This window comes from Condylura cristata, unplaced genomic scaffold (genome assembly GCF_000260355.1).
Source record: "Condylura cristata isolate star-nosed mole 26May11 unplaced genomic scaffold, ConCri1.0 scaffold00010, whole genome shotgun sequence".
NCBI lineage: Eukaryota > Metazoa > Chordata > Mammalia > Eulipotyphla > Talpidae > Condylura > Condylura cristata.
In genome coordinates this window covers 47,584,160-47,608,605 of record NW_004567111.1, presented here as the reverse complement: position 1 = coordinate 47,608,605, position 24,446 = coordinate 47,584,160, and the positions used below count along the sequence as shown (strand labels likewise).

The 24,446-nt window shown below is 38.5% G+C and overlaps 1 protein-coding gene across 4 annotated transcripts; it reads right to left on the bottom strand.

Annotated features, from left to right (window-relative positions):
- Positions 1-505: 505 nt before the first annotated feature.
- Positions 506-22,918, bottom strand: SERTM1 (serine-rich and transmembrane domain containing 1). 4 transcript variants are annotated; one of them, XM_012723350.1, is made up of 4 exons: positions 22,557-22,893; positions 20,741-20,802; positions 3,325-3,448; positions 506-3,200 (listed from the first exon to the last, which is right to left on the bottom strand). In XM_012723350.1, exon 4 carries the CDS (start codon positions 3,014-3,016, stop codon positions 2,693-2,695), a length of 324 nt encoding a protein of 107 aa, XP_012578804.1. In that variant the 5' UTR covers positions 3,017-3,200; positions 3,325-3,448; positions 20,741-20,802; positions 22,557-22,893; the 3' UTR covers positions 506-2,692. The 4 variants fall into 4 exon arrangements, with proteins under 4 accessions (XP_012578804.1, XP_012578802.1, XP_012578803.1 ...); XM_012723347.1 differs by lacking the exon at positions 20,741-20,802 and adding an exon at positions 6,205-6,323 and having other exon boundaries at positions 3,016-3,200; positions 22,557-22,918; XM_012723348.1 differs by lacking the exon at positions 20,741-20,802.
- Positions 22,919-24,446: the final 1,528 nt, after the last annotated feature.

The following is a 24,446-nucleotide window of genomic DNA, read 5'->3' as shown; positions in this document are numbered from 1 at the left end:
GGTTGTGAGCCTCATTTGGGCTTCTTTGTAAGAACACAAGACCCCTGGTTCTGTTCCTGAGGTCTAGGGTGTGGCCTAGCAACCTGAATATTTCCCAAACAGCCAAGTTGATTTTTCAGTTCAGGGAAGTAATAGACTTCACTGTCCCCAAAGGGAGCTGACCCTTGCAGGGGTAGGGAAAAGCTGCCTGGGGCCATAGGTTATTGATCCTGCTTCACAGAGGATGTGCAAAAAGATTGGTGTGAAAACTTCCCTGGAAGATATGATTGTGGACCCTCTTGCTGAAATCAATGAGAGAAGAACCACCTTTTCATTGGTCTACTTCTTTATTTATAAGCCAGGTTTGCAATCTTTCTGAACTTTTTGAACAACATAAATTCATCTCGAGTTGTACAATCTGCTATCCTGACAAGCTTGTAATAACAAATCTCTTCTTGCATCTTTGCATGTTACTCCTAATTATTCTCCTTTACCTGCAGAGCAAAAACCATGGGAGGGGGGTGGGTGGTGTGTTCCTACAAGATTTATTTTTAATCATTTTACCTTCAGAAGTCTCTTTATCTTTTCCAGAAGGAAAGAGCATAAAGTTATCCCTTAGGACATGCCATACATATACAGGATGTCCTGTTTTGTGGACATTTGTTCATTGATTTTTCAAAACCATTCTATCCATGTCCTTTTCCTCCCTCAGTAACCAGGCCTCACAAAACTGATTAAAGAGCAAAAGTAATAATATAGATGCCTCTGTAATCCTGAGTAGCTTCCACACAGCTTTTAATTGGGAGTGGGTGAAAATACACACACATAGTTTTATCATTGAGGGTGTGTGAATGTGTGTAGACACACGGTATATTATCAGAGGATGCTAACAGAAATCTAAAGTAGCAGTGTACTTCCAGCCCAGCTTTAATACTTCACACCCCTCCAATACACTGCCACACTTTCCTTGGCAGCAGAGGGATGTATAGCTCAGGAGCAGGATAGTTCAAAATGGCAGTAGAGGGAAGTTTTTCTTAATTACGCATTTCAGAGCAACAACTCTGTTCAGGTCTTATGATGTTAAGGGACATTTTTGATATATAAATAGTTCATTGTGTTCTGGATTTAAGAGACTTATGAATTGAACAAAGGAAGGCACCTGTTCCTCATTACCAGTCCTGATCTTGCCTGGCCTTCTTAAATGGCAGAGTCACAAGTACACCCTGAGAAAAATGGTAAATTCTTTATCCCCTCTGGTTACTGGGGGGTACTGCCTATACAATCAAACCAAAGGGTGTATTGAAACTGCACTACTTTAGTTTCGTAAAGGTTTGGAACAAGAATGACCTGGTTGCCGTGGGAAGACGGACATGCGAGTACAGTGGGCTTAGAGGCTGAATAAATTCAGTGTTTATGCGGTGGGCTATTTATTTTGAAAATGAATTGAAAAGTATACTCTTAAGGGGCTGTAGTTGGTCTGCTTTTTTTTTTTTTTTTTAAGGGTAGCTTGATTTTCTCCACATTCCATGTCTGTACTCACATATATGCCTCATTTTAGATGTGTGTGGCTTCACCACTGTGTAGCAACTCTCAGGATCCCTAAGCTCCTAGCAGCTTAACACCTTCACTTTCTACAACTTTTAATATAAACCTCTGTCCTGGAATTCTAATGCAGACTATTTCCTTAACATACAGTAACCAATTATAAATATATGTAACATTCATGGAGTATATAACAACATGTATATTAGTAATTTAGTGTCTAAGTTTGCAACTTAAATGAATAAACAAACATAGGACATCTCAGAGCCTTAATAGAATCTTGCAATGCAGGAAACCGACTAAAGGAACACATTTACAGGACTACTAGGAGTTAATTACTGTACAGAACACAACAAAATGAATATTTTCCATATGCTTAATTCTCACTGAGAATTCTTGGTGTCTCTTCTGATGTTGTATAAGTAATAGGAACAGATTATCACAAAGATTCCCACTAGTGTTGGGTGTTCTGACTATAATAGAAATAATAATTAAAAATAATCCAAGAATCAGAAATACATTACAAGCTGCATGACAACAAATATTTGACCTGCTATTAAAAAATAAACTCTTCCAAAACTTTTCCAAATCTCATTTAATTTATGCATATCTGTGATGTTTCCTTTGTTAAAGTGAAATAAAATAAAAAACAATTTAACATATTTTTGACTCCAGTTTTAGAAATATTATACATTAAATCTAGAGGGACTTTTTAAAATTGGGTATTTCCACTTTCTTTCAAATATGGAAAATGTCTCCTGAACAGTTTAGATTTCATCTTGTCAGCCTGCTGGCTCAGTTGGCCTCACGGCCTTAGAAACAAAAGCAGACAGGTTCTTGGCCCACTGTGAGGCTTCACCAGGTAAGCTGCCTCAGGTGTCCAGCAGAGTGGGAGGAAGTGAACCACCTTGAAGAAACCAGCTCCAGGCTCGTTTCGTGACCTGTGTGAAACTTTGCATCTTAACATTTACATGCATTTCTGCCTACTCAGCTTCTCTACTCTCAAATGAACAGAAAAAGAAATCAGAAGTGAAGGAGGAGGACCAGATCTGATTGGTTGAAAAAAAAACCCAAAAGTGTCACTTCTTTCATGAGATAACAGCTCAGATGTGATACTTCCCTGGCGGGAAAACTGAAGCTGTTGCAGCATTCAAGAAATCTTCCATTTTCTTCACGATGAAAGGTTTGAAAAAGTGGACCTCTGAGAAGAAATACTACAGACTTCCAAATTGGTGAAGGAACTCCCAGCGTCGCTTGGATACTCTGGGTAGGAGGAACTGGAGGAGATGATATTTTTAAGCCTCTGGAGGGCAATGATTAAAAGCAGAAGCAGAAATGCTAAAAGGCTGAGGAATATGGACACATAGATGTAGACATTTGACAGGTGACCCGAGGACGGATCTACCGATGTGGACAGGGATGTGGGAAATAGCTCAAGGAAAGTTCCATTCTCCACATTTCCCGAAAATACAGATGAAGAGTCAAGTTCAGACATCTTTATGGAGGCTCAGTGAACATACAAGTATGTTAAAAGTCAGAGTTTCACACAGAGGTTAAAAAGAACAGAATCAGCATTTTCTTTTCATGGCAGTGTCAGCAAATTTCAGGCAAGTTAATCTGCACAACAAAGCCTCTTGGTTTTCAATCACAAGCAGCAGGAGATCAGGTGTCCACTGACACTGCAAAACAAAAACAAAGCAAGAAAAGCAAAACAACTGAGCACATAATTCAGAAAACAACACATTTAGATCTCATTTCGAGTTTTTTTGTTTTCTTCAGGAAGACTTTAATTATAAAACTCACCAGGGAGGGCAAGATGTTCCCCAGGAACAAGTGCTGTTTATGTCGTTACAATACAAATGATGATACAGAAGTGAACTTTTATTTCATCTCCACAGCACCCTCGCTGCCAGGTTTCTCCAAGGAACTAGAGATGAAATAAAAAGGAAAATACATTTCTGATGTGCTCCATCTGCTCTTCTTTCAACAGATGCTCCAAGTGGAGCGCTTTGAGAAAAAGACCCAGAAGTTAACTCCAAACCTTCTTTCTCCAGAAAATTAATTGCATGAGATCTCCCGCCTGTTAGCACATTTCTGACCAGTATCTCCCTCTAATACACTTTGGAGACTCGCTGCTTTTTCATGAGCATTCATAATTTCCTGATTTTTTTTTTTAAATAAAATGAGCCCTTTCAGTTCAGAGACTATTTTTTAAATATATATTTTATTTCTTTTATATATCCAGGTTTATTTTTAAGGCCTTGAATAAAAATCTTTAGATTAATTTAGGAGAACAAAGATGAAATTCCTACTGAATGGTAGAATCTCCCTGGCCCACTGTGAGGCTACCCCAGGTAAGCTGCCTCAGGTGTCCAGCAGAGTAGGAGGAAGTGAGCCACCTTGAAGAAGTCAGCTCCAGGCTTGTTATGTGGCTTGTGTGAAACTTTGCACCTTAACATTTACATGCATTTCTGCCTGTTCAGCTTCTCTAGTCTCAAACGAACAGAGAAAGAAATCAGAAGTGATTTCTTTTCTCCCCGTAGGTTTGCTACTGGGAGACTACAGTGAGGCCTGCATTTCTCTTTGTTTTTGGGAGGATGGACAGACTGCCTACCTTTTCTGAATGTCACAGTTCTCATTGGTGAAACTGTATGGCACTGTATGTGCCTCCTCAGGGTTTTAGATAACAGAGGTGGACGATGGGTGTCTTGGTGGGATGGGTGCCACATTGGTAACAACTCTTTTTTTTTTTTAAAGATTTATTTTATTTATACATACAGAACTGGGGTACAGGCCAGAGGCTCAGGGGCAGTGAGAGGCTTCACCAGAAACAGAGTGGGGAGCAGAACAGGCAGATCTACGAAGTACACTGCTGAGGGGAGCAGCGGGCAGGTCAGGAGAGGTCTGCCACGCCATGGGGCAGGCAGGAATCCAACTCATGCGGAAGTGACTTTAGCTTCTCAGTGCTGTGCTTTAACCTGCTGCGCCACCAGGGAGGGCCATGGTAACAACTCTTGAGGAGGTACATTCTATGCTTCTAATATTCAAACAGTACTGTAAACCAATATTATAAAACTATAAAGTATATGAAAAAAAGGTAGCAGATGTGGAAGCACTTTGTACATTATAAAGATCTGGGCCAAAATGAGTTTAGTGTGTGTATGTGTTAGTGAATGGGAAGAAGAAATTATTTCCTTTCAATCAGGAACAACGAAAGACTCCTCACCATGATCTTCCTAATGTGGCCCTGGGAGGAAGAGAAGAAGCAAAGTGGACTGTGAAAGGCAGGATATAGCTGGGGCAGAGTCTGATTCTTGAGGTTCCAGATGTGGGTGCAATATGTCTTGGGCACCTCTCTGCCTCTTGTGAAATCACAGCTCGTTTCTGCCTGGGTCTTCAGCTCACACAGTCCATGTAGCAGAGTGAGGGAAAGAGCCTCAGGGAGTGGGGGTCCCTTTGGGTAGATGACTCTTCAAGTTCAGAAGAGCTGCTCTTCCTAGCTTTTGATGACATTGTAGCATTTTGCTTTAAATTTCTGACCTTGAATCAGACTGTGTGAAATCTGCTGCTTTATCCTGGCTCTTCTATTTCCTAAACTCTGCTGAATTTTACCTTCTCCAATCCAATTAAACAACTGATTCTTTGAGAACTGACATCGGCTGTTAGGCAAGAGGTGAGCAGCACTAATGACCCCTGAGAAGGAGGGACACCTTCAGCAAGGGCTATCTCTGTTGGGAGACGCACAGACTAATGATCTTGGTGTGTCCTCTGAGTAGGCCACCAACAGTGTCTTAGCAGTTCCTAAAATAATTTGACTCCTACTTCTCATTATGCTTTGCCTGGTGATTTTATTCCATTAGGGTGCTTCTGGCTCCTAACGATCTTTAAAAAGAAGAGAGAGAGAATCACAGTGGGACTGTAAATGTGTTACACTGATTTGGCAATACCTTGCTTTTTTACAACACAGTAAATGTTTTAGCTGTTCATCTTTAGGGAAAATAACAGTCTCAGATGTATAAGAAAGAAAATTAGGAGAGAAATGTCATGGACTAGATCAGAAAAAAATATTCAGGTTGTACTGGTAAGACTTCCCAAGTCTGTCTAGCTGAGGACAATGAGAAGCAAAGATGATAACTGACTTTCCAATGAAACCTCTGATTAGAAGATAAGCCAAAAATGGACTAGTTTTCTTAAACTACCTTTACTACCCAGATCTGTATCATTTTTCTGGGCGTGAGCTGGAGGCGCTGTGTCACTGGAATATCAGCAGTTCAGTGGCAGAACTCGCAACTGTCACAAGACTACTTATTAAAACAAAGCTTCTCACCTGCCTTCCTCACCCTTTGTACCATGTGGTTTCAATCTTCCTGTCATTTTCATAGTAAGGACTTTATATCCACTTTTTTTAAGCATTGGTGAGGAAAGTAGGGGATCTGCATTTTGTGTTTATTGTAGGGGCAGGTAGAGAAGGAATTATTATTCCTACTTTGTAGAGTACAAGATATAATTACAACACAGCTAGACCATGACCGAGAAGTAACTAGAATCCAAGTTTGAATGGTGTCCTTGATTTTCTCAACTGTGGTAGGAAAGGGAAAATCGTGAGACTTGGATAATTGGTTCTTGTCTGCCACTTACTTTGGGAAAGCTCACAATTTAGTTTTCCATCTGTATGACACTCACCTTTCCTACTTTTCCAAGAGGTGCTGAATTAAAATGTGATAATGTTTCCATAGTCGTCCTTAGGCAATTATAAAAGACCATGCCAAGTAAAGTACAAGTGGACAGTTCTTGGCAAATGCCTGGAAAGACCAGAGGAAAATTTAAGTCTCTGCTAGTCCCAAAGTTTTGGCAGGTGCAGGTCTTAGAATCAGTTGGAATTGACTGACTTTTCTAACGCTATTTTCGGTACCGCCCACAACTGGTTATCAGACTTTAAGAACACAGTATAAAAATTCTGAATACTCTTCCCTCCCATGGATTACTTTCTTTCAGTCAAAGAGCTTATTGTGAATTTCAGCTATCTTCCTGATACAGATTTTTTATTCCAAGAGACAAAGGGAATACTGGCTGACCATGAACTAACATATTTCCACAGAGCTTCATTACAATGTTGTGATTCAGCTGTCTCATTTTCCTTTTCCACAACTCACTTTCTGAAGATAGTTCGGGGGGGAAAAAATCACAATTCCATCTAATCTTCCAAGTGCCCTTAAATAAACAGTAGAAATGAGCAAAGGAAACCTTGTGTCTTATTGACATTCCTAATTAAACACTCCATCTGTAATATTTTACTTTTAACATCATCAATAGACTACTTCTTAATCAAAAATGATAGACAAATTGCATTACTGTTCTGCTCTAAATGAGGGTATACCCTGAGAGAGATGATTTTTATTTTATGGCATTTGCATATTCTTGAAAATTAAGAATTGGATACATCGTCTTTCTCATGAATGTGTGTGTGTGATGCTTAGGCAGAACTAAATAGTTCATGTTCAGGCATTGTGACAGGATGGACAAGGCCGAAGGTGGCACTGTGGAACTGAAATCAGATGAGTACGTTTCAAGATGATGTTACTTGGGTTTTTTTTTCCCAAAACCGATTACATTTAAAGAAAATAGGAAAGAGACTTCATCTTAAATGCATAACCTTGACCTAACTTGGGGCAGTGCCATCAGATTCTCATTTCAGGTGACACCTAAAGCCTCTTGGGGTTGTGATCCTTTTTTTTTTTTTTTTTTTTTTCTGATTCATCTTCAGAAAGTGAGTTGTGGGAAAGGAAAATGAGACAGCTGGATCACAACACTATAAATGAAGCTCTGTGGAAATGTGTTAGTTCATGGTCAGCCAGCATTCCCTTTTCTCTTGGAATAAACACCTGTGCAGAGAAGAAATCTACAAAAGGCAATCACCTGCTGAACTGAGAAAGGACAGTTGGGGGGGGCACTGATAGGACAGATCTGGGGGTGTCGCTGGTTTTATTTCATTCAGCACCATGCCACCTTGACTCCTCTGAAAGACTAGGAACTTTGCTTTCTACAGGATAATTATGAGAATTGTAAAGTTTGGGAAGAACAAGGGAGTATACTCTTTAGGGTATATCTTCATGCTTGGTAAAGTAGAAGAGATGATGACTGGGCCACATCTCTGAGTCTTCTAACCAGCATGTGGGCAGAGACTATACCTTACAAGACCGTGGTGAATGGACTCAGCCTACAGTCAGCCTGAGATCTTGGCATAGCAATTTCTGAGTCTTATTGAAAGGTATTTCTATGTGAATAACTACTACTTGAAAGTTTTGTTTTGTTTTAGTTTTGGTTATGGAAAACCAGGCCAAAACTGCTGTGTTCCTTTGTAGACATATTTAACAGTACCCTAGCTGTTAAGATATCCAGTTAACATTTTGTCATTACCAGATCTCGTTGTGTCATTCTTCAAAAGGATTCTCCCCAAACCATTAGTAATGATTTGATAAAATAGTGATAAGATATGGTAAATGTTTTCTCTGGTCTACAAATATAAAATTTGGTATTTCATTGTAATAAATGAATATATTAGATCTCTTGTTCTATAGAACACATAGAAACTACCTTTTCCAGGAGTCAGAAAAGACCTCACTACCTTTGAAGAAAGCTATTTTTAGTTCTTTCCAGAAAACAGTATGTTTCATAAAAGGCCTTAGCCACTTCTTGGTAATCTGCATAATATCTTCTTTCTTAATGCTTTCTCTATACTTATCATGGCCTTTGAGGTCATGTTTGATGAAAGTTGGTACTGACAATACTTTCCATCCACTCTTCTCTAAATGTAAATCTTCACTTGCAGTCAATGACAAAACTACCCATAGTCTTGCAAGAATTAAAATAACATTTGATGTCTTCAGTTCTGTCCTTACTCAGAGCTGATTCAGCCATCAGTGTAGTTGTCTATTTGAGAATTATACTTATCAATACAATGTTTTCAAGAGTAGAATTTGTGTAAATTTTCATTATGATTCTTCCTGTTAGCCCAATAAAAACCAATTGAGAAAATAAACTGAGTCTCTTTGCTATCAAATATTGACTTAGAGAACTTTTTATGAGAAGAAATGTGGGGAGGTAGAGATTCCAAATAATGCGCTAGAGGCCATGGATCAGTACTAAATAATGTAAGACAAAAATTAATAATCCTCTCTACCCACTGTTTAAAGAAAGCATTAGAGAATATTAGCACTTTTTTGTAGTACTTGGGTAAAAATTAAGGAAGTGACTATGTAATATCTTAATATTTGTGATTTATTTTAAAATTCATTTTCTAGGGTAACTCATTATAGGTTGCTTAGGATTCAATCCAATGCCCTGTATCTTTCTTGCTTAGTGATAAATTGTCTATCTGGATCACACCCAGGTTCACTAAAATATTTTCTCAGAAAAACAAGTTACACTCAGAATACTTTTAATTTTCAAATTTTGTCCTAATTCATTAAAAATTAGTAATATATATACTTTATAATTCAGAGAATACTCAGATTATACCTTTTTGTTATAGATTGAGTGAAGTTAGAAAAAAAGTATTTCAAAAGGGAAAAATTACATAATTGTCTTGACTATTAGCTTGCAGCAGATAGCAATTGTAGCTATGATTTCTCTCACATTTGTGTAGCCCCTTTTCCTGGGGAAATCAAGCTATTATTCTTACATTCCTACCTATCTTACATTCCATGTGAATATTTTATATTCAAACACTTCACTTAGTAAGAATACTTATTTAAAAATGATGCTCTCTTAGAGTAAGATTGTTTAAATTGGTAGTTTTCTGAATAAAAAGACCAAATATAAAATCAATTCTAAGCATAAGATTTTCATGGTTCTTTTATCATGTTTAGAAAACAACAAGAAAGGCTCTGCCCTGCACTTTCAGGAGTTTAGTCTCATCTAAATCAAAATTAAAAAAAAAAAATAAAGCAACTGGAAAGTTGAAGGATATGTGAATTGGTTAAGAAATAGCAACATAATAAAAAAATGAAATTCACTTTAAGGGAGCAGGGGAAAATGTCATTGACTTTTTAAAGACAAAGCAAACAACTAGAGAAATGATGATTTGAAGATCATAGGCAAGGCTGAAATGGATCAGTGGGGAGAAAAAAGGTAAAAAGAAAGATTGGCCTTTCAAGATGTTATAGCATTTTAAATGAAGACTTTGGATTCACTTCTCTCCCTCCACTCAGCTCTGATCATTTCCAGTATTTTAGAAGTGTATTAAGAAGTACATTTCCTATTCTTGGAGCAGCTAGAGTTGGCTAAATCATACTATTAATATATAAAAAAGGCTTGCTTATCTTTAACAAGATTAGACTAGACATGTTTTTAAAAATTCTCATTAAATCATGCTCTGGTAGAAAAACAGGATGACATTTGCTCCTTTTCTGTTGTCACTCATAATTTGCATATTATTTCCCATTCTTTACAGTTACAATATTTTGCATTCATTATATATTTTTGTCCAATCAGGAAAAGCTCATAAGAGTCTGCTCATAGAATATTATATTTGAAAAGATTTTGTTATTTTAAACTTAATTTGTTGATCATAAATGTTTTATTTTTTTAAACTTTTACATATAGACCTCTAGGTATTCCTAGTCTACTCTCTTAGGTTCAAGGACCTTTGATTCCTTTTTAAATTGCATTAGGGAACAGGGAAGAGACTGAAACTTTTATTCCTCTACAGCCATTTGATAAAGTCCACCCTAAATTTAAGGAGATGCTTGAGAAGTTATGGTCATTGCCGCCATTCAGTATAATACGAGGAAAATGTGAAATTATGTCAGTCCCTAACAATTCCACTCTGTCTTTCTACTTCTCTTAAATACATTTATTTCTCAGTTCGTGGCATTCTGTTATTATTATTTCCCTGGCTCACTACTCCTTATTCTATTTCCTTCGATCACCCATAGATAACTGGGCTAATGTGTTTAATGAGAAGTTTTCTGTTTTCATGTTTCTGTGAGTGCCTCTTACTGTTCTGTGCACATTTTCAATTGTGTTATAAATTTTCAATTGAAGATAATGTACATACAGTAAATACTTCATTTAATCCATAACTTAAATACTTAATTTTATTTCCACTAAACTATATTGGTAATTGAGGCAAAGGGAGAAAAGAAAGTAAATCATCAAATGTATCTGTTATTTTATTTTTATATTTAAAAATGTGCCAAAGGCTAATAGCTATTCTATATCCATAAAGCCACATGTGCCAATATAATTTGAAATAAAGTGATGGCACAAGTTGTTGGAAAAGAACTTCAGTATTAGTAAATTAATTAAGCAAGCCACTATATCTGTCTTTTCTGACAACTATAGTCATTTATTTAAGCCATGTCCTTAAAAAATAGATTAAGGGCCCTCCCTGGTGGCGCAGTGGGTTAAAGCACAGCACTAAGAAGCTAAAGCCACTTCCACATGAGTTCGATCCCTGCCTGCCCCAGAGGTGACCACATGGCGTGGCAGACCTCTCCTGACCCGCCCGCAGCTCCCCTCAGCAGTATACTTCGTTGATCTGCCTGTTCTGCTTCCCACTGTGTCTCTGGAGAATCCTCTCACCACCCCTACACCTCTGGGCCTGTACCCTAGTTCTGTATGCACAAATAAATAAATCTTAAAAAAATAGATTAAAATATCAGAAATTATGTGATAAATGTTTTAGTCTTGTATTTCCCAAAAGGGACTCAAGCTCACAAGCATCTTCCATATGATGACATTTTAAATGAAAGCATAGCATTTATTTGAATTAATGAACTATTATTTCTCATAATATAACTAGAAAATAGAACCTTATTTGATTATAATGTATAAGTTACCTTCCCTTCTGGATATTAGCCCAGCATTTAGGATAACATATACATGTGAATTTTGATAGATCACTTACCTCATTCTCCCAATTCTCAAAGGCTCACAGTAAAAGTACAATGATGTTTTTTTTGTAGTAAAATGGCTATTGAAAAAGAATAATGTTTAGTAGTTGGCAGCTTGAGAGCTACGTTTTAGTACATCCAGTTTTGGTCATATTCACTATTTAGTTGTCTGCTATCCAGGGAAGAAAGTCAGATGCAGACTTTTTCTGCCCTTCATGCAATTCAAAATCCTTGGACCTTTTTTTTTTTTTTTTTGGTTGTTTAAAAAGCAGCTTTTCTATAAAGGATATTAAAAGAAAGACTGGAGAGGTTTGAATATAGATTCTACACTAAGCAATTAAGCAAAAGAATTGTTTTTTATTTATTCATGTAAGAACTTGGGTTTTTGCCAGAGGTGCCAGGGAAGTGAGAGGATTCACCAGAGACAGCGTGGGCAGCAGAATAGGCAGATCTACTGAAACATACTGCTGACAGGAGCAATGGGAAAAATAGGAGGGGTCTGCTGGCCATGTGGGATAGCTCCCTAGCTGGAGATGGAACTCATGCTGCAATGACTGGCAATAGCTTGATAGCACTGAGACTTTAACCCCTGTGCCACTGGAGAGGCCCTACATTAGGTAATTGTGTTATATCAATACAAAATTCCTTAAGTGTGATTAGGAGAATGTTCTTGTCATTAGGAAATGCATGTTGAGGTATGTAGCCTTAAAAAATATCAGAATATCAACTTTCCTTCAAATGACTCATCCAAAATTTTCTAAAAGTACATACAAATATATACATACAGAAAAAAAATGACAGAGCGCATGTCAAATGTTAACAGTTAGTTTCAGGACATAAAGGTTGTTACTCTTGTAAATTTTGAGTAGGTTTGGATTTTTCAACAAATAACTTGGAAAAAATGAATTTATCTTCAAGGATATTAAGGACATATACTTGGTATAATATGGAGTAAATCAGTCCAAAATTTAGAATTGTCTAAAGGAATATAATAATGGATATGTGATTCTCCAGTGAGTATTAACAAAGTTTAAATATTTGCTGCTATCCCCAGTTCATGATGCCCGCTTATTTACAAGTGAATAGAGGTAGAGCATCAGAGGATGACCTAGAAGTTTAATATGCCCGGAAACTCGATCCAGAGTAGTAGGAAATGCTATCTGAAAATAAGGAATGGTGATTCACCAGTCACCCTTATAGATGACTTCATGCTGACACCACCCACTGAATTTCAAGATAGGCTTCCAGAATCCATGAAGTTAAGTGGTAGTAATTTTTTTTAAAGATTTATTTATTTATGCATACAGGATGGGGTACAGGCCAGAGATGCAGGGGTTGAGAGGATTCACCAGAAAAAGAGCAGGAAGCGAAACAGGCAGACTAATGAAGTACACTGCTGAGGGGAACAGTGGTTGGGAGTCAGCCACACCATGTGGGTCACTTTCTTGGTGGGGATCGAACTAGTGCTGCAGTGACAGCGATAACTTCATAATGCTGCGTTTTAATCTGTTGCACCACCAGGAAGAGCCCTCCATTATATTCATTTTATGTTGTCAGTCATCTTCAGAGCCAAGGACATCTACCCTACAATTTAAATACCCAATGGTAATGGCTTTGAAGACATCCTGGGTCAAGAGAGAACAATTCTGTAATGAGGACTGATGAATAGGTAGACTCTTGAACAGCTCACTGAGAACCTGCAATGGCCAATGGGATCCAGAAAAAAACATAGGTATCGAAAGAAACATAGGTTAAATCCATATGGGAGACTTTATTTAGGCAGAAAGTGTCACACATTTCAAACAGCAATTTCTGCAGAACAAAGAACTCACAGTCCTTACAAGTCTTAAACTAGCATTTACTAACAAATCACCCTGGTTTGGGTGAGTCTTCTAGTGTGGCAAGAAACTCAGCCTGATCCCTTAAACCCTTTTAAGGTTTAGGGTCAGTATCTTTGGAAAAAAGGCGTTATAAATAGTTTATAAATTGAGTCTAGGCATTGAAAAATGTTAACTGCATTGTATATACCCACATCTTCTTGATACCAGTCATCTGTTTTTGGGTATTTGGGTTGATCAACACCTTACCTATTATGAATAGTGCTACAATAAACATAGGGATGCATGTATTCTTTTGTATTAGTGATTTTGTGTTCTTTGGGTAGATCCATAGGAGTGGAATTCCTGGATCATATGGTAGTTCTATTTTTAGTAGACTGAGGAACCTACACACAACTTTTTATAGTGTCTGGGCTAGTTTGCATTCCCACCAGCAGTGTAGGAGAGTTCCTTTTTCAGCACATCTTCGCCAACATTTGTTGTTGGTAGTTTTTTTAATATATGCCATGCTTACAAATATAAGGTGATACCTCATTGTGGTTTTAATTTACATTTCCCTGATTATGGGGGTTGAATACTACTAAGCAGGGGGAAAAAAGTAAACTCATTCTATTTGCATGGAGCTAGAAGATAGGCTCAGTGAAGTAAGTCAGAGGAAAATTAAAATGCTGGATGGCTTCACTTATAGGAGGAGTATAGAAAATCTAGGAAAAAACAAAAAATAAACAGACAAGTATAGATCAGTGATATTCTTCAGGGGAGGAGGTGGGAAAGGGATCCAAGGGAGGGCGGGAAGAGCACAAGGGACTATGGAGAGGGTATATGGGTGAACTGGTGGTGGAAATTCTCTTGGGATTACATCTAAGAAAATAAAGCAAACTTGTACAAAAATGAACAATTGTATGAATATATAAATAAAAAATTATATATTATAAAAAATGAAATAACTTTGTACTAAAAAAAGAAAAAGGCACTGCAAAGGAAAAAATAGAAAGCATTGATATTAACAGTACTTATCACCAGTAGTCATAAATCAGATGACTGAGACTATACTAAATGATAGTATAATGATGAATACCAGATGAATTAGATTTTACACAAAACACCAAACCTGTAAGGAGATGAAGTGCTATCTCATGGCTCTGAAATTATTTATCTAAGGGTTTACTGGTACATAGGGACACAGAAAAGTGGATGTTGTATCCATCAGGAAAGTATGTTCCATTTCAGATTTCCCGTGGTCCTGATTTTCCTTGGTGTGCACCAAGCAGCAGAGTTTGCTGAATGCTTTCTTTCTCTTTCATTCATTCTTCTCTTTCACTTCCCACTCTTCCTGTCCCTCTTCCCCTTCTTTCTCCTCCTCCTTTCTCTTCCTGTTCTTCCTTTTCTGTCTCCTCTTCTTTGTTTCTCTCTGTCTCTCTCTCTCATGATGCAGAATGAACTCAAAAATCTGGGTAACAAAAAGAATGTCTATCTGTTCCTTATAACATGGAACAAAATGATATGGCAGGCTATCAAATGTGGGAGGAAATCAAGTCCTTGGCAGCCTGTTGTCATTTTAGATAACGACTCAAGACCAGAATCTGTCAAAGACAATATGGAAGCTATAAACAAGTGTAGGCTCAAAGTTTCCCAGAAGGCATTTCAACTTAAAATTGGAAGATGTAAATAAAAATCAGAATAATTTGTAGAAAAGACAATACCTTAATTGCGACCTATATAAAACAATTATACATTCTTTTTTTTAAGAATATAAATAATTGGTAGTGGGTGTGGCGGTAACCTACTTCTGCAGAGGTGTGATCCTATACTTCTGAATCATATATATAATGGTGAAAACAAGTTACCTCAATTAATACAAAAGTACAAATGTATAATTCTCTCAAGGAAATCAGCCAGTCCTTTTTATCTGAACGTTGACTCTGTCCTTTTATATCTCTTCTCCTTATCCTTTATGTTTGTGCTTGTGTTTTCATTCAAGGAATAACCTTGCTAAGAAATACAGTCACACATCGATCACTCTTCTTCTGTTTTGTCTTATTTCTATTTTCTTTAAATGAAATAGATTTTCATGTGTGTGTGGGGGGGGTGGTGGGTACCTCACACCAGAAGATTGGTGGGAAGTAGAGGAGGAGGAAGCAGAGTGGTGGAGGCATTGGCGAGTGATTATGGAATAGGAATATGTTTTTAGGGCATGGTAGACAGGGGAAGGTAGCTCCTGGATGCTTGTATTGGAGAAAGAAGGTCCAGACTTAGGAAAAACACGAACAACAGCATGAATAATAGTTGACATATTTATCAAATAAAAGCATATACTAGGTGTGTATGTGTGTTTATGTGCACACATGAAACATGTATGCATATCTCTCATCCTCTCAGCTCTTTAAAGTAGTTATTATTAGTCCTTATCTTTATGTAACAGATAAAGAAATTAAGGAATTTAAAAGCTTGCCAAATGTCACCTAGTGATAAAAAGATGGAATTCAAATCTATATCACTGTGTCCTCAATTTCTGTGTTCATGTCATTCCTCCTATCTGGGAGTCTGATAGTAAAAGAGGGGTAAATTCAGGACTGATCATTAATGCTGCTCAGGAGTTTGTGCTATTCTTTCTTCTTCCCAGGCAACTTTTAGGATTGCATGTTTCTACGTGCTCTGAATTTAGGATGGTCACATTAGTTGTTTTGGATAAAATGTGGGAAAAGTGGCATGCATCACTTCTGGGTAGAAAATGTAAGACTCACTGTGAGATTTGCTACATTGCCTTCTTCTGCAGCGGCAATCATGTAAGCATGGACTGATTTCTGTCAATCTGGCTTTCCAGGGTGATCATCTGAATACCTCACACTTTGCTGGCCTTATTAACACTTTGTGTGAATGACGAGTACAAAATTCCATTGTTTTAAGGCAGATTTTTGGTATTTGTTCTTTGGTACCTTCCACTCTGTGACATAAGGTCAACAGCAGAGGTTATGATGGGTATTCAAGAAACTGCCTACAAAGAAGTGAAATACTGAATAGTAATAGTTGTATGAATTATATATGTCATATATTAAAACTCCTGTGTGGGACTGGTGAGAGAGAAGATTGTGAAGAATATTTGACTAGCTTCTATTCCATAGAAAAGTAAGACTTAAAGGGATGAGAGTTAGCTATTGGCACAGCCAAAATATATTCCCTAACAAGTTGGAGCATGAGCTAATACTATGTAAAGATAGTTCTGAACAGCTCTCACTTAAACATGTACCAGGTGCCTTCAGTGGGAATAGATGAGAGACAAAAAAAGATATTAAGACTGATTCATGGGCCCTCCCTGGTGGTGCAGTGGGTTAAGGTTCAGCACTATGAATCTATTGGCAACTGCTTCAGCATGAGTTCAGACCCTGCCAGGAGATGACCCACATGGCTTGGCAGACCTTTCCTGTCTCACTCACTGCTCCCCTCAGCCGTGTACTTTGTCAATATGCCTGCTCTTCTCCCCATTTTGACTCTAGTGAATTCTTTCACCATCCCTGCACCTCTGGCCTATACCCCAGTTTTAAAGATTTTAAAAATATTTAAAATAAAAATAAAGACTGACTCATGGCCACTAGTGGGAAAAAGAACTCATTATACAAGTAATATGTCAGTGGTTAAGACTGTATCTTTAAGGCATCCACATATTTATTTAACAAAAACTTATTCATTGATTATTATGTACAGGAAGTAAATGAGATATTAGAGCTCCATGAACTCTCATCACATATGGTTTTTATAACGGCTGTCTTCAAAGGATGGTATTGGTGCATGGGCCATACTTTGAGTAGCACTTATTTAGATAACTGCTTTGGGAATGTGAGCAGTGATATCCTAAACAGTGTTTTTCTAGGAAACTAATCCAGACCTTAGTGTCTTAGAAAAAGAATAAAGTAAATGAAAACAGATGAGCACAAAAGAAGCCAATATTTTCTCTTCTCTTTACTGTGGAACTAACTTAAAACATTTAGTATGTCCCTAATTTATTCCTTCTTTTCTTATGGTCTCTTTCAATATTAACTTTCCTTTACCAAAAAAAAAAAAAAAAGAAAGAAAGAAAGGAAAACATATCAAATGATACCAAGACAAAAAACAAGCAACCAGCAACAAAAGGAAAATGTTTTTCATAAAGCTAGGGAGCTGAAAGTCCTTTAAAATGAGGCAACAGAAGTCTTCAAGAGTTAAGTAAAGTTTGAAGGTCATTGTCTATATTCCTTCTGAAAAAAAGTATAGCAGAAGAGGACAGCTGGTGACAGAAAACCCAAGTTGGGAGCCCACAGCTCCTTTTCTATCTCCATATCCACTCTATGTGTAGAGCTGAGCTGGTGGCTAATAAGAGGAAATCAGATAAATAACAAGTTCTTTAGTTTCTTTTGTCATACAGTTTCATCATATGAATCAAGCTATGTGTCAAGCCAGATCCAAGAGAAATTTGAGACCAAATTTGACAGGGAAAATAAAGATATATGGGGAAAGGGTGAAAGATGTTGGAAAATCATTCAGTTGATCCAAACCAAGTGCATTGGCAAAGAATCTTTCTAATGGTGTGAAGACCACAGATCAATGTATTCCACTGTGAATCTTAAAGCCTTTGCACTACTAATCTAATATTTATGGAAAGTATGGCCAACCAGCTCAGCAAGGCCTTTCTTATGAAGAATTGTTAGAATGATTGTTTGCCAAAGTATATGAAAGCCATGAGGAGAGTATTTCATTCTGAGGTATGAAGGGATAAATGTTTTATTTGGTTTCCATTACATGGGTGTGTTCAAATAAAACACATATATCTAAATTATATACTTAAGTATTTTTCTATATCAGTATTAAATATTAAAAAGTGTTTTTGAAGGTAAAAAAATATCATGTACCAAGCAGATAGAACATAACTTGGGCTACAGTAGGCAATAGCTACATGTAGGGAATTATTTAACTGCTTCCCTTTTTAGCCAAAAATGTCTGGCATTATAAGTTACCAATGTAAATACAATGGTCTATGGTGGTAGAATATGGGTGGGTTGATGGTGGGTACGCTGTGGTGGTAAAACCTTATGGGGGTATCCCTATATAAACTCAATTAAAATAAATCAATAAGATTGAATTTTAAAACAATGTAAATAATAAATTCTGAGGATTTGTTTTATGGGCGGCAGGGGGAAGGAGGGGACAAAGTTTAAAAGATACATGTACAGGGAAGTATTCTGTTGCCAAACACTGGAACTACCAGGATGTCTATTAGTCAAAGACTGGTAAATAAATGATGAATGAATCATGACATAGAGGATTCTAATATAATAAAACTTCACTGTATTTTCTAACAAAGAAAGATGTTAGACAACATATTGGCTACATAAAAAGGTAGACTTCAAACAAGACATAGTATCATGATAGGATATTTTTATAAAATGCAAATATTAGCACTACTACCATCATTATTCCTGCATACACAATCTTACAGAAATGCAACAATTAAAAAATATTTATGTATGCATATAAGAACTGGTATATAGGCCAGAGGTGTGTGGGGGTGAGGAAGAGAGTGTACTTTGTTAGTCTGCCTGTTCTGCTCCCCACTCTGTTTCTTGTGAATCCTCTCACCCCACCACAATTCTGACCTGTACCCCAGTTTTTTAAATACATCTTTAAAAAAAAAGAAATAGAAAGCAAACTTAATTATAGCTTATGCAGTAAAATTGCTACACCTTCCCCTTCTGCACCCCTATTCCCTTCTCCACCTCCTTCCTTTTGTCCTAATGTCCCTCCCTCCCCCTCTTTTTTTTTTTGGTACTGTATTCACTTAATATAAATGGCTGAGACCCGAAATTCAATATGCCCAAAAGAGCTTAACTGTACCTTGCATCACAGTTGAAGTTTATAGGTACAGGATATTGTGGATGTTTAAGTTCTTGTACTCATGATTTAAAACAAGTTCTCATTGCCACCTATCCTTTTGTTTGCCCCCCAAAAAGTATATCTATTACCTTCTTAAGTAACTGTCCATAACAATAATACATTTTCCAAACCCTTTTACACTATTGTCTATAACAATAAAGGCTTCAACAATCAAGTCCTTAATACAGATTATAAATCTGGATTAACTTTCCACTTTAAAACAATCTAGTAGGTAATCTTTTAAAAGTAAGGAACTAAGCAAATGTTAGTGCCAGACTATCCTTTCATGATCTGGATAAGAAACTTAAAATACTGGTACTTCTTTGTTAATTGTGCCATTCCATGCTAAGAGACACTCTTGTAGGGATATGGTTTCTTCATTGCATGTTGTTGTTGCCATCACTTATTATCAACAAAATTATGACTATTTTCTGGTTCTTCATATAAGCATGAACACGTACGAAACTCTTGAAGGAGGCATTTTGAGTGACGAGACTGGGTTTTTCAGAACACGACATTAAACGAACACATATGCCACAAATCAGAGTCAGAACTAAAGGGATCCCCCTCGACTCAGTAGTCTACTACTCTGTACCCGAGGTGGTCATTGATGCACAGATGAAATTTCTGAGTTTGAATCAAAAGCTGGTCCATTTGTACATTATAACTGACTTGTGTGTAAGCTTCTGCTGATTCCACTAGGTAGATCTATTAGCTAAAAGGACTCCTGCTTTGTCTGAGCTTCTTTGCTGGGCTCCCTCTTCCATTAATTAACTTAGAGGCTTTATTATTTTTATAGCTGTCATTACTAACCATAATGGCAGTCTATAAAAGTTAAGCTTTGTTGCTTTATGTAAATATAGTAATATACAATATGATATCTTTCACACATATCTATTTGAAGAAAATGACTTTCTTCTGTAACACTACTTTTCGCTTCCAGTTTCATTTAATAATACTCCCTGGATGGATTATGGGTGCCAAGAACTGGGCAAGAGGGACCTACATAGTTCCTGATGTCTAGGGACATTCTGTTTTTATCCAGATTCTAAATTACTAGTCTAAAAACCTAAGCGAATGAAACAATACTTCAGTCATGAATTCACTTTTTCTGCTTTTTCCTAGTAGCTAATTAAATACAACAAAATGTTTATATAAACTCTATAGGCTTAAAAAGAGGAGGATATAAAATACAGGTGCAGGTAAAGGGTAAGCCAGACACAAAGGAGTATTATTGGATAGGCTGAGGCTTGATCTAGAATAGAGACCAACCAAGTCAGATGATTTTGCCTGTGATGGGTTAATCTTTCATTCATTGAATAAATGTATGATTCTAAGTTTACTTAATCATTAGGATGATTAATCATTCTCACCAGTCATCTCTGTCATCCCTCGTCTCCCCTATTAAAAAAGGAAAAGAAACTCAGAAAACCTGGAAATAAATCCTCTATAGATTTGATGCTACACCCCATTACACCGTTATTTATCTGTAACCCCTGGCAAGCTTATGCACAGAATGGTATCTGCTAAAATCTGTTGAATTGAACTAACCAACAGAAGGGAGAATGGAATGGATTTTACCTCAAATGAACATTCTTTGGTGAGATCCAGAGATGTGTGTTGAGCTCTTCAAAGCACCTTGCCTTATGTACATGATAAAAAAATTAATAAATAAATATACCCCAAAACCAAAACACAGAAAAGGAATACCACACTCACTTTATAGAACTGTATTCCCAGGATACTTCTGAGATTGGCTGATGGTTCCCACATGCCCTGCCTTTGAAGATGTCTAGGACATACCCTGTGGGAGTGGTGTCCTTGTAACTCCATTACAAGGGAGATATTTTAAAAAGCCATTTGCATCAGGGCTGAACTACAAGTGGATTATAAAGCGTGTACCTTCATGGTGATGAGAGTGTACCTGCATGGTGATGATTTTGTACTCCAGAAAATAAATCATTTAAGTCACAAAATACAAGAATTTCTAAGAGCTAGATCGCAATATAGCTGAAGCACACTAACAAGTCGCATAACTTAAGCTGGTTAGATGCTTTCTTTAAAAAAAAGGATGATACATTGTGCTGGTAGAATGCATTAAAAAATCTTTTAAAAAAGAACGTCATTCATACTGCATGGTTTTCTGTGGATATGTAATTGCGTGACAACGAATATGAAGATTTAAAGCAAAATGCTTCTTGGGGATGGTGCCTCCAGTCACCCTGGACATAATCATTTCCTATTTCCCCTGCCCTTTAAACCTGTACTGTGAGGGACCCGAAAGTGATGGCTTTGAGATGTCTTCCAGCCGTCGGATCCCATTATCCACTCCCAAAGAAGCACCTAAATACGTACTCACTTTAGCAGAAAAATTTCCCAAGGAAATTTAACGGGCAGAAAAAGAATAAGATTAAGAAACAAACCCCATCTCTGGAGCCTGACTCTAAATCCCAGAGCAAAGGGGAACCAGGACATCGGGTCCAGAGCCCAAACCTGAGCCTTATCAACAAGATGTTTCCGTGAATGAAGGTCCTTCTGCTCCCCGGAGGAGGACACCTCGAACACCTCCCTCCTACAACAGAACTCAAACTTGTGCCCACAATCCAAACACCTCGACTTTGAAATGCAGGATTCAGGTATCTCAGTAGCCCCGGGAAAGGGGAGAAATCCTGGTGGTTGTTGCAGTTTCTTACCGGGGTTTCGTGGAACTCAGGAAACCAGTGCTGGGGGAAGCTAGTGTTCAGAACCAGGTAAAAGTTCCTGGATTTAGAAACACCGAAGACGGTATATATCATTAGAACACCGCCAGTGTGCGCAGTGGCAAGACCTCACGAAGGAACATGTAACCCTAGAAATCCAACTAAGCGCAAAACAAACAGAATGACCGCACACACTACAAGGGGGGCGGGGAGATGGGTGTGCAGAATGCACTAAAAACAGTCTGCAAAAAGTGTAGAACTGTCTCCATCTGAATCGAGGAACCAACCTCTGTAGCAGTGGATTGATTCTATGGCAGATCTTCCCGGTTCCGAGTGTCTGGGACAGAAGTGGGTTATCCCCCGGCCAAGGACATTGTGTCCTACTGTAACCCCGAGAAATCATCCTGAAAATCAGGAAAGCGGGCTGCGCAGACTGTTCGGGGCCATAAGGACTACATAGACCGATTTGGGGTGTCCATCTCAAGGTGCCAAATCTCTGGGAGCCACGGAAAGTCTAGAAGCCAGCCTTGGAGGAAGCGGAGCCTCGCAAATCTAATGCCATACCCGGCGAGGCGAAGAGTCTGGGATTCCCACACAGAGACAACCAGTTCTTGCACTTAGCACCCTGCTCCCCACTCTTGTGCCTCGAGGACAGTCTCGGAACCTCTCTCTCCCCTCCCCCCTCCCTCCCCACTGACCTGCGGGATGGGACGCGACGATGTCCGGGGTCGTGCTCAAACGCTCGAGCTCCTTGCTGGCGCCCGGTCTCTGCGATCTGCTCCCGCAAAACCGTCCGCGGTAGGGCGGGCGCTGTGGTGCCGCTACCCGCTGGGCGCAGTAGCGGGCAGCAGGCACAGCGGGAGTGAGCGCGAGGCTGCCCGCCCGCCAGACAGTGCGTTTTTCCTCCGCCCCTCCAGTCCACACAACCAATGGGGGCATACTGGGCCGGCCGCCCCCCAGCCACTTCTCGGGCGGGTGCTTTATGTTAGGACAGCAGCCCCACTCCAGCGGGGGTGGAGCTTGGCCAGCTTTGGAAAATCCCAGAGGACCCGGAGGCTTTAGTTCAGGAAGCCCCATCTGGGGAAGGCAGGTGTGGTGCAGTTAAGGAGTGTGTGTGGCGGGGGTGGGGGTGTGCAGTTTGGTTTGGGGGGGGGGGGAGGTTTGGAGCTCTGACTCTGCGGACGAAGCCACCTACTTTCTGCCAAGTTTCTTCCCCTCTTAAATCTTTTATGAGTCCCCTGTAACTTCCACTCCAAACCGTGAGCCCCAGCGCCTCACTTGTCTTAAAGGGTATTCTGTGCTGCGTAAAGGTATCGTCCAAAGGAGGACAGTTAAGCCTCAGTAGACACCTTCAGTCCGTCTTTTCTTTTTCTTCTGAATCCTCAACCAAATCATCAGTTGAATAGGATGGCAATTTCTGTCATTGCCAGGAAGGCAGGAAATCTTAAAGGTTCCTGCTGGATAACAACTTAGAGAGTGTCATAGAAAAGACACCTGGAAGAGAATATTTAATATATATGAATAACTTAGATTACAAATCAATCCTGTGACCTTCACAATTTGGCTCTCCTCTGGCTTCTTATTTTCCAACTGAGAAATGAAAGACTTGGATCTGTTGATGTTTAAGTCCTCTTCTACTCTGACGGTCAGCAATCCAAATGATTCTCCTAAATGACCTGGACTCAGCCCCTTTGAAGTGCCAGTTGGCTATCTTTTCTCTCAAGTCCTGTTGCATTCACCCCCAAAGCTGTCCCCCAGCATCCAGGAAAGCAAATCATGTAGCTCAATACAGAAAGATGCTGCCCATGTCTCAGCAAGCATTTACACTTGCACAAATACTGCCACCCTCCAGTGCCCAGCTTCTGGAATCTTGTTAGTTGAACACAGTTTTAATAGCTCTCCAGGAAGAGCAGATCCAGACTTGTGACTTAACTGAAAGCCCCCTTGGCAAGTGAGTAATGGCAATTCCTCTCCCTCTTCCTTCTCCAGGGCAATTGTGTGTGTATGTGTAAATCATTTGAATATTTATGTGTTTGCTGTAAAATGCAGGGCAGTGGAATGAGCTGCATTGTTAAGAGGGCAGATTCAAAGACCTGCTCATCTTTCAATGCACTTGCATTTTGCCCTAAACTTGACTCATTTGCCTGCTGCTTTCATGAGTTCTGGTGCACCTGCCATCCATCTGTACCTTCTCTGTGTTGTACTTTATATTTTTCCTTTGATTTTGAAATTTGACCTAATCACAGTCATATCCATGAAATCACTGGGGTGTTACATATCAGTTGTACTTCAATGCAAAATAAATATTAAGTTATCTATAAGACTTTTCTTGACGTTTTCTGAATGTTATTAGTGATGTTGGTTTCCTAGGGTTGCTATAACAAATTTCCACAACTGGAAGACTTAAAGCAATATATATATGTATTCTCTAATAAGTCTGGAGGCAAGATATCAAGGTGTCAACAGGTTGGTTCCTTGTAGACTCTGAAAGAGAATCCATTTCATGTTTTGTTTGTTTGTTTGTTCTTTTCTAGTTTCTGTTAGCTGCTGGCAATCTGTAATGTTTCTTAACTTGTAGAAGCCTCAAC